This window comes from Vipera ursinii, assembly GCF_947247035.1.
Source record: "Vipera ursinii genome assembly, chromosome: 5".
Taxonomy (NCBI): Eukaryota; Metazoa; Chordata; class Lepidosauria; order Squamata; family Viperidae; genus Vipera; species Vipera ursinii.
In genome coordinates, this window is record NC_139518.1 from 76,713,232 (window position 1) to 76,724,231 (window position 11,000).

Here is an 11,000-nt window from a genome sequence, read left to right on the forward strand (position 1 = left end):
TTTTTAAATAATTAGCAACCATGCAGTTAGGCAGGCAACCAAATGCCTTTCAGATAGTTTGGGCTTCGTATCCCATTATCCCAAGCAACATTACCAATACTACAGATTGTATTGTGCTCCCAAATTTTCCAGTGCTCCTGCTCTGTGACCCTCTTCTAATAATGATGCCTGAAATACTCTGATTAGCCAGGAGCAAATTGCTACCTCTTTATCTCTGTTGCTCACCGGATACTAATCCTGAAGCTCCTTATACCCCTAAAGCAAGCACTCCCTTGCTGAGTCAGAATGCCACATTAGTTTTGGCCTTTTGGGGAAGTGTATTGTGAAAAAGGTGTAAGGTGAAGACAAAAAAATAAAATATTAACCACTTTAGTTCAATGATCGCTAAATTGAAATATTTTTTTCCTCTGCCACCCATGGAACCCTAGGAAATAAGTCGATTGGTCGCTCCCATTTGATTTTACCGTTTTCACTGCAAAAGGGTTCATGTTTTTTTCCTTCTTTTCCTAAATCAAGTATCAGTAGCTTAATAGGTGAAGGAAATCCTGTCTCTCGTTTACTTACTCAGCAATAATGTGCTAAGCACATTGATTTGTGCTTCTTAGATTGTAAGCCGCCCTGAGTCTTCGGAGAAGGGCAGGATATAAATGGGATAAATAATAATTATTATTATTATTATTATTATTATTATTATTATTATTATTATTATTATTATTATTAGGATTTATATACTGCCCCTCTCCCGAAGGACTCGGGGCGGTGTACAGGGCAATTAAAACACTATATACAACACATAATATATAAAAATTAAAATAAATTAAACGAAGTAGCCCTAAACAATAAAACACGTTCTAAAATTAAAATTTAAAATTTAAAATCTAAAACCCCAGTCCCTCAGTCCAGGCCGGCAAGTTCAAATAGCCAAGTCTTCAGGTTGCAGCGAAAAAAGCGAAGGTCGGGAGATGTAGCTGAGGACGATATACTGGATGCGGTGTAAATAAAAATGAATTACTGACAAATCCAAAACTCATAGGATAGCAGTTCAACTCGGCAAGTGACTTTCAAGTGTCTCTCTACATACAGGCGGTCCTCAACTTATGACTACAACTGAAATAAACAAACAAATAAACAAATAAATAAATAAACCGATTGAACTCAGTAGATCTACCTCTGATGGAAGCATGACTGTAGCGTATTTATTTACTTGTTGAGAACTACGGATTTTCCTAAATGTAGCAGAATTAATTTGAATCCCCACATTTATCTTTGGAAGAACTAGGTTTATGGATTCCAGGCTATTGCCGGTTGGCTGTCTTTGAACTATCAACCTACCCCCTGGTTATCGGATCTAGATCCAAGACTAGGCTCAATCAACAACTGAGAGGCTTCTTATCGATCTGAACTCGTCAAGCCATCTGTTCCAAGAAGGCATGAAAGGCGACGATGATGATTTCGTTCAGAGCTTCTCCTGGGCTTTTGATCTCCCCTGGGTGGTGGGTTCACCAGCCGCTTCAGCACTGGCCAATTCAAAAAACAAACAAATCCCTTCTGAGGAGGCTGGGAAATACTTCCAACGCGACAAAACTTCAGGGACAGAAGGGAGCAAGAGAAGTGAATGGCGTAGGCTGCTTCCCTTTTGCAAATTCCAAAAGAGACGGGCGGGTCCTTGGTGCTCTCTCAGCTTCGCTTGTTTCCTTGCAAACGTTTCGTTACCCTAACTAGGTAAGGCCAGCACTGATATGATGTGACCTAGTTAGGGTAACAAAACGTCTGCAAGGAAACAAGCGAAGCTCAAGAGACCACCAAGGACCCCTCTTTGCAACCCTCAGCCTTCCATCCTTCCGAGGTAGGTAAAATGAGGACCCAGATTGTTGGGGGCAATAAGCTGACTTTGTAATAATGCCGCTGGGGGGCAAAAGCCCTAATAAGCAGGCATATACATAGAATGAAGGCTATGGCTAAGCACATTGGTTTGTGCTTTAGATTGTAAGCCGCCCTGAGTCTTCGGAGAAGGGCGGGATATAAATGGGATTTTAAAAAAAAAAATTCTGCTTCAAATTCCAAAGAGCCATTCGGCCCTTCCCCCCCCCCCCCCAAGCTGCGATTATACCAAACGGCGGTCTCTCGCCTTTCCTCCGGCTTCAAAACAGTGCATCAAAGAGCCATTAGAGGATAAAGTTTTGTCCGCAATTGTTTTTACTGGGCATTACTACTGACACTACTGTTGTGGACACTAAGTTGATGTTGAATTTAATTACGGCAGCAAGACTTTTAATAGGGCAATATTGGAAGAAGGAAGAACTGCCGACTATAGAAGAATCGACTTTAAAAGTTTCCAACCTGGCGGAAATGGCAAAGATCTCAGCGTATTTGAAAGACCATTCGCAACAGAGATATATTGTGGAGTGGAAAAAATGGATTGATTACATCCAGAATAAATATGGGATGAAAAAATTCCACTTAGCATTTGAATAAGTATTGATGTGATATTTATATTGCTTGTAGTTATTTTATAAGAGTTAAAGAGCGATAGATTTAATAGTTTATTGTTTGCATATGGTAGATTATGATTGTTTCTACTTTTATACCTTGTATTTAGCTCTGCGAAGTCGGGGAGGGGGAGGGAGGGAGGTGTTGGGGAGGGTTGGGAAGAGGGGAGGGGGTTGGGAGGGGTTTTGTTTTGTTTTGTTAAAAATAAAATGTACTGTAAAACTTTTCAATAAAAAAAGAGCCATTAGGGCGCCCCGCCCCTGCCGGTTCCTTTTTTTTTGGGGGGGGGGGTGTCTGGAAATCGCCCCTCGGTGAGGACGTCGGAGGCCTGGGTGGAAATAGGAGGATAATGAAACATCAAGGGGAAGTATCCAGCTGTTACCCATTCACAGCCCCTTTAGACGTTAGTTACATTCCGTAACTAAAATATCGATTTAAAAAGAAAGGCGGGTGGTGGTGGGGGGAAGGATTGAGTCTCCTCGGCTAAAGACTTAAGAGCAGCAATCTTCAACACCCACCATCTACGGCAGGGGTCTTCAAACTTGGCCCTTTTATGACTTGTGGACTTCAATTCCCAGAATTCCTCAGCCAGCTGGGAGTTGAAGTCCACAAGTCATAAAAGGGCCAAGTTTGAAGACCCCTGATCTACGGGTTATCCCATCCAGAGTTTATGCTCCCCCTCTCTCTCCCCCCCCCGCAGCATTTTTGGAATAAAATATAGTAATTTAATTTAATTTAATAATTTAATTTGTATACCGCCCTTCTCCCGAAGGACTCAGGGCGGTGAACAGGGCAATACATAATAAAACAGAATACAAAAATTAAAAAGCCATTAAACCATTATGCCCATAAAAGTAATACATGTTAAAATTAAAACTATTTATAAAAACCCAACCCCATCCCGCAGCCCCTCCAACTTTTACGGAGTAAAATACAACACGGAGCCCATCCCCAAGTCCTTTGAGACTCTCCGGAGAGTATATCTATTCAGGCTTTCGGGGGGGATTCATCAATTCCCTTTTATCGAACCCAGCTTGGGTTTTTTGGAATAAACCCACCTAGGACGGAACTGCCAAGATTGGCCAAGGGGAAGGACTAAGACCCGTGGGAAAGGGTCGTTTCTCCTCCGAACGTCTTTGGGCGCCTCGACCCTCCCCGACTGGGTGAGGACGCGGGATCCCCGAATTACTCCGAAACCGCTACTAGAGAGTCGTCCCCAAAGAGAAAAGAGGCAACGGGGTTTTTGTGTTGTGTTTTTTTTTTGCTCCGATTCTGGGGGGCAACCAAAGCAACCTTGGGTAGGGCAGACCCCCCTCCCGCTTTTGCAAGCAGAGCGTGCCTCCAAATAGGCGAGTGGGGAGGGGGGGATCCACGCAGGAGCTCCTCTCGCACGGAAACTACTCGCACGGTAGTAGTAACGAAGTCGTATCGTTTATTTTACTCACTCTCTCTCTCTCCCGAACGCCCAATGAGCCCGTGACTTTGCGGAGAAGGTCCCGTAGCTTTCCCCCACCCCACCCCACCCCCGTTTCGTGACCCCACCCTCGCTTATCCTGCGCGCCCACCTCCCCACCCACCCACCCCCCCGCTTCGAGAGGCGGGAATTGGAAAGGCGTGGAGCCTATAAAGGCAGCGCCAAAGCCGCCAAGCGGAGAGTCTTCCCTTGGCTGTGCGGGTCCCTGAAGGACACGCGTCTCCGCCTTCCTAACCGCAGGTTGCCTCGTCGGGGCTCGCCTTTGCGAAGATGCTCGCCCTGCGTGGCCGCCGGGCGTGGGCGGCCGTGGCGGTGGCGCTCTGCTTCCCCGCCTGGTTCGGAACCGGAGCCGCCGCCGCCGTTTTCCCTTTCAATACCAACGTGCTGGCTTCCAACTCCATCAAGAACCCGCTCTCCGGCGGCTCCTCGCTTAGCGGCGGGAGCGGGGCAATGTACGACGGCAGCAATAAAAGCCGCGCCGGCGATTCGCAAAAGGTAGGTCGGCTGGGCGGGGAAAGGGGGCTGGCCAGGGCAAAGGGGCTGGCCAGGGCAAAGGGAGACACATCCTGGCTTGCGGGTCTCGCGTGGCTCACCTGCCTTCCCCCCCCCTCCGCTCCACTTCTGCCCTCTCGCAGCTCGCCTTGTGCGCCGCGGACGAGGATTGCAACGCCGACGAGTTTTGCTCCACCTCTGCCCGGGGGGGCGTCTCCGGAGGAGGAGGAGGAGGAGGAGGACTGGTGTGTCTGACCTGCCGCAAACGCCGCAAGCGCTGCTTCCGCGACGCCATGTGCTGCTCCGGCAACTTTTGCAACAACGGTGCGTTCGAGGGTCCCGGGAACAGAAGTTTCTCTGTTTGTGTGTGTGTGTGTGTGTGTGTGTGTGTGTGTGTGTGTGTTGGGGGGGGGAGGAAGGCAAACGGAGCCTTCCAACTTTTTAGGCATCCGAGAAAGGAACTTTGATCTGTTTGGTCCAGACTGTGGGGTTGTTAATTTAACTGGGTTTTAGATTGACTCTTGGGGCTTGAATTTATTTATTTTTTATTTTTTTATTTTAATTCCCATTTATATCCCGCCCTTCTCCGAAGACTCAGGGCGGCTTACAAGCTTAGCAGTAGCCTTCGTTCTGTGTATATGCCTGCTTGTTAGGGCTTTCACACACACACACACACACACACACACACACACACACCCCAAGCGGCATTATTACAAAGTCAGCTTAATTGTCCCCAACAATCTGGGTCCTCATTTTACCTACCTCGGAAGGATGGAAGGCTGAGTCAACCTTGAGCCTGGTGGGATGCGAACCTGCACTAATTTATTTATTTTTATTTTATTTTAATTCCATTTATATCCCGCCCTTCTCCGAAGACTCAGGGCGGCTTACAAGCTTAGCAGTAGCCTTCGTTCTGTGTATATGCCTGCTTGTTAGGGCTTTCACACACACACACACACACACACACACCCCAAGCGGCATTATTACAAAGTCAGCTTAATTGTCCCCAACAATCTGGGTCCTCATTTTACCTACCTTGGAAGGATGGAAGGCTGAGTCGACCTTGAGCCTGGTGGGATGCGAACTTGTACTAATTGCAGGCAGCTGGTGTTACTTAAGGAGGCATTAGCCCACTGCTCCACCAAGGCTCTTTAAATTAATTAATTTATTCAATTTAATTTAATTGATTTTAATTTTTTGTATTTCATGGTTTTAACTGCCCTGTTAAGCCGCCCTGAGTCCTAAGGAATAGGGCGGTATACAAATTCAATAAAATAAATAAACTTCTCCGGCATCACCCGGGTATCTCCCTGCCATCCGAAGAATTGTCTTTGTTCTTTTTGAGAAGGCTTTTGTGGGTCCTGGAAGGGTATGGAGATCGGGTCCCTCAGGTTGCTCCTCTCTTGCCTCTGCCTGGATACCTCCCTGCAGTAGTGCTTTATGGCTTCCTGCTGGAATGGACTGGCCATCATTCTTCTGGGATTCCTGGCCTAGTATGCACTTGCGGGGGGGGGGGGGGAGAGAAGATTCTTGAACCCAGATTCTAACCTAGAATGCTGGGTTTGGTATTTTTGAGATCAGTGGACTGTGTAGTCTCATAGGGTTAGAAGTAAAGGGACCCCTCCTGCATCCTTCCGTGGAGAGTTTTGTGTTGTTTTTAAGGCCAAGGGATGTTGGCCAAAACCAAAAGGGTTTAGGTTGTAAATTCTAAGCATCCTTACTTTGGAATAAGGGAAAACTAGTCAGAATAGAGCTGGAAGGGACCTTGGAGGTCTTCTAGTCCAATCCCCTGTTCAAGCAGAAGACCTATACCATTTCAGACAAGGGGGTGTCTGTCTTAAAAGCCTCCAGTGATGAAGCACCCATCACTTCTGAAGGCAAGCTGTTCTACTAGTTAATTTTTCTCACTGTTGGGAATTTTCAGATTGCTTCTCTTTGTATTGTTGTGTTAACAGAAGGTGTGTTAATTACTCAGTATTCTGGAATCCGTTATAGGAAGGGCTAGAGTTCTGCCATTTTAAAGAAGCAAACATTCATTATGAAATAATTTCCTTGCGTACAATTTAATAAAACGCCAAGCAGAACCTGGATGTTTGTCCTGCAACACACTACTACGCTATCCCTTTTTTCTGAGGCTATCCTGGTATCTCAATTCAAGCTTTAAAAGGATCTAATTATCACATTAGTGCTTGGATACACTCTTTGCTGATACTCATTCAGGCTCCAATGCTAAGGGAAATTCCTATTGTAACAGAGAACTTAAGAGATCTGCACCAAGTTGTTTACGTGGTTTGGATTCAGAATCAATCTTCTGATCTGTAGATAGTTTCTGCCTAAATGAATAATCTGCAGTCCTCTAGAATCTGAATAGTGTCCAGATTTTTTTTTTAATCCTTGGGAAGTTGACAGGTGTTCATGATTTTCTCCCTCCTTTATCAGGTATGTGTGTAGAATTTGACCATTTTCATCCTGGAAGGTTTGAAGAGATCATCATAGAAAATTTCGACCATGGTACTTTGGACTCCCATCTGAAAAGGACCACGACTTCGTCCCAAATGTATCACATAAAAGGTAAGGCCAATAACGCACTGCTTTTAAATCCAGAAAAGAATAAACATCATTGTTGCATTTCAGTGCTGAAAGAATGTGCTTGATTTTGGGTTGATCCAAGCAAGCTTGGACTCCATAAAATGACAGCTGTTAGAGGACTCTGAATACCTTTTGGAAAGCAGTACTGGTAGCCCTCAACTTACGACCACAGTTTGAGCCCAAAATTTCTGTTGCTAAGCGAGACAGTTAAATGAGTTTTGTGCCACTTTCTGACGTGCAGTGAAGTTAGCAACATGATTGTGAAGTGAATCCGGCTTCCCCATGGACTTTGCTTATCAGAAGGTTGCAAAAGGCAATCACATGACCCCAGGACACTGCAACCCATCATAAATATGAGTCACTTGCCAAGCATTTGAATTTTAATCACGTGACCATGGGGATGCTGCAACAGTTATAAGTGTGAAAAAACAGTCACAGCTCACTTTTTTCAGTGCTGTAACTTTGAATGGTCAGTAAACACACCATGGTAAGTCAAGGGTTACCTGTAAAGGTTCAATTGCTATTAGAAAGACTTAAAGACTTTGTGGACATGCTTCTTAGTTTCTGCTTCAAACTCGTACAATTTTGTGAGCTTCGGTTACTTAGATTGGTTTTCAATGTCTGTTCCTCTTTCCCCACCCCAGCCTTTTATTTGTCTAGTTCAGTGGGGCACTTTTTCCAGTGTAGTTTTCCTTGCAGTGAACAATGTAGTATGAATACGAGTAGGTCACTTCTCATACTACTGTTTAGCTAGAGAATATAATCTTACTTGTTTGCTTACACAACTTGCAGGGGCCTACTCCTGTTTGCTAGGAGAGCTTAAGTGTTTGACACAGGACCAAAGGGTGTTGCGGGTACATATAGTTTGATAACCTGTGGCAGTATGTACAGCATGCACACAATTATTTCACCCCTGTGGTTGATGCCAATAAAGGTAAAGGTAAAGGTTCCGACTCTAGGGGCCAGTGCTCATCTCTGTTTCAAAGCCGAAGAGCCAGCACTTGTCCGAGGACGTCTCTGTGGTCATGTGGCCGGCATGACTAGACACCAAAGGCGCACGGAACGCTGTTACCTTCCCACCGTAGTGGCCCCTATTTTTCTACTTGCATTTTTACGTGCTTTCGAACTGCTTGGTTGGCAGAAGCTGGGATGAGTAACAGGCGGTCACTCTGTTACACGGCACTCGGGATTCGACCCGCCAAAATGCCGACCTTCTGATCGACAAGCTCAGCGTCCTAACCCACTGAGCCACCGCGTCCCTCTTGATGTCAATAGTAGATGCCAATAATAGCAATTCAGGCTTTCTATCAAATGACCCCAAATCTATTAGATTAATTCGGCCTTCTCCATCTTTGTGCTTCACAAGTGTGTCAGATAAACTGCTCCTATTGCCCTTCCTTGTTTTGGCTGCTGGAAATATAATGCGAAGAGCATCAGCTTAGGGCAGGATTTCAAGTTACTTCAGTAGGAAATGAGAATGTGAAGAAATGTTCTCTATTCTTAACGCTCTCTCTCTCTCTCTCTCTCTTTCCTAAGGCCAAGAAGGAGCTGTATGTCTCCGTTCCTCAGACTGCGCTGAAGGACTCTGTTGCGCTCGTCACTTCTGGTCCAAGATTTGCAAACCTGTCCTTAAGGAAGGTCAGGTGTGTACAAAACACCACAAAAAGGGGTCTCATGGTTTGGAACTCTTCCAGCGGTGTTACTGTGGGGACGGACTGACCTGTCGGCTGCAAAAAGATCACACTCTCAGCAATTCTTCACGACTACATACTTGCCAGAGACATTAGCCGTGTTTGATTTCTCCTAATCCTGATGGACTCAGAGGGACTTTAATGAGTGTGGGATGCTCTTGTTACTGAAAATACCTTGAAAGACTGACATTTTTTTCAGAGTGTACCCTAAACTACTCTGGCATTTTCCCCTCTCTGCAAATGGAGTACAAGGCATGTTTCTTTCAGAAACTATTTTTCAAGTGACTAATTGCAGTAAATTACTGTGTCTGTAAATTCTTGGGTGTGGCACTTAACTGTACACTGTACGGAATTTTAATTTTTCCAAAGTGCTGCATGGTGTCTATTCTGACATGCGTTATATACACTGGTTTTATTATATTGAACATAAAAAATTGGCAAGTTTAATAAAATCTTTTAAATATGCCTTATCTGGTGACCTTATGTTTAAATATGAAAGGCTTAATTAATTAAACTGACTCCAGTGCGCAGAATGGGAGTCCAGCAATTTGACAAAACTCTGAAAGTCAGGCTAACTTAGATTGAAGATTTGTGGTGTTAGGGTTCTTGTAAATGAGCAAGTAATACTTTGCCTGAAAGAATTAATAATCCAGTTCACACACTGTGTTAAGATGTGGTGCCTTTGTATTAGCATGACTTAAGTCACTGGTGGCTTATTTAATAAATTATGTTAAAAATAAACTCTGGTTTTGCACAGTGTTTGAACTGGGCCATTCTTTTTGAAAATGGCAGAGAAGTTATGACACGTGATAAGGCAGACAACGCTTAAAATACATGCTCCTTTACTACAGATAAAAAGCTATTGGACTGCAGCCGGAAGACTTAGAAACTTAGCTTGCACAATCTTTAATACCATGAAAAATGAAATAGATTTCACCAGTTAGCTGATAACCGCATGAACCAAATCCTGAGGATTGTAAGTTACTGCATTTTTAGCCTGTTGCAAACAAAGATTACTTTTGGAAGTTACTTCACAGATTTTGCCTTCATTGGGACGAGTGACTGATTATTGATGTTTACTGGTCTTTATAAGAAAAGAAGTTTATGTGCAATTTTCTGTTCTCAAAAAGTTTTTTTTCTCTTCCAGGACTGGATAAATTGGCATAATTTTTCCCATTCTGGTACATGATTTATGTACTGTTATCTTTTTATAGGAATATAAGTATTAGAAAGAGATATACATCTCAAACTGATAGAAAAGCTCTTTTTTAAAAAAAATTACAAATAGATTCAACTTGAGTTAAAGTAACCCCAAAGCAATATTTAGTGCTCCTGAAAACAGCTGGGATTCACCTGTCTCCTAAATAGGCCATTTTAGAAAATCAAACAAGACTTGAAATTCAGCCAGGTTCTGATGCCTGTCAAGTTTCTAAGATTAAATTGTTGGACAATTTATGAGTGTTCCTTGAGGAGGAGGGAAGGAGATGTACTCTCTAGGACATCATTGTGCTTTGATCATTATGAACTGCATTATGTACGTTTTTACCCATCTATACCTTTCTCCTCAAAGACATTGAGACAGCAACTGAAATATTTCATAGATCACAACCCATTAGTCTTGAATGTGCTGTCTCAAGTATTGTATGGAGTCATGACAGGCTGGGGGGCGGCCTATACATTCTATAAAAAAGTAAGCCGGCTAAATTTATCACAGCATTTCTCCAATGTGGATTGAATCCTTTTCCTGTTCAAGAATCTAAGCTGAAGGGTTTGCCATGATGTTTTCTTTGCCAACTGTCTGCATGTTTCTCTCCTCAATCTACTTTTATCTCATTCACTGGGCGAGAGCGCTTTATGCAGATCCTGTCAGCACGGTTTCAAAGCACAGGAAGTGCAGTTATTATCACTTCTTCTAATGGAGGGGCGCTAAACATTTCAAGAGGGGGAAAAAAACCCCCTCATAATAGCTCCTTCCTTTGCAGGCCTCTGTCCATCCCAGGAAGTTGCAGATCCCATCCCATTCATCTCTGTAGCTTGGATGTCAGGAAAACACAACAGAGAAAAGGAAACAGGAAACCCACTTAGTTGCAAAAGAGAACAGATCCTCCAAAGGGGATCCTTAAAGAGGGAAGATAGGTGATTAAATGAGGCCTTTTCTAACCACATCCTTCTTTCTCTTTCTTGCCTCACAATGTTTCAGATCAGGGTCTCCTTAGGAAAGCCATGGGGAAAGCTAAGGCTTGTATGTGGGGGATTTCTTTATC

At 44.0% G+C, this 11,000-nt stretch overlaps 1 protein-coding gene across 1 annotated transcript; it reads left to right on the top strand.

The window, feature by feature from the left end:
- Positions 1 to 4,234: 4,234 nt before the first annotated feature.
- DKK1 (dickkopf WNT signaling pathway inhibitor 1) lies at positions 4,235 to 9,163 on the top strand (the record flags this gene model as incomplete). The annotated part of the gene is made up of 4 exons (XM_083363554.1): positions 4,235 to 4,459; positions 4,600 to 4,780; positions 6,896 to 7,027; positions 8,582 to 9,163. The coding sequence occupies 4 exons, from the start codon at positions 4,235 to 4,237 to the stop codon at positions 8,830 to 8,832; spliced, it is 789 nt and encodes a 262-aa protein (XP_083219680.1). The 3' UTR covers positions 8,833 to 9,163.
- Between the last annotated feature and the right edge of the window lie 1,837 nt (positions 9,164 to 11,000).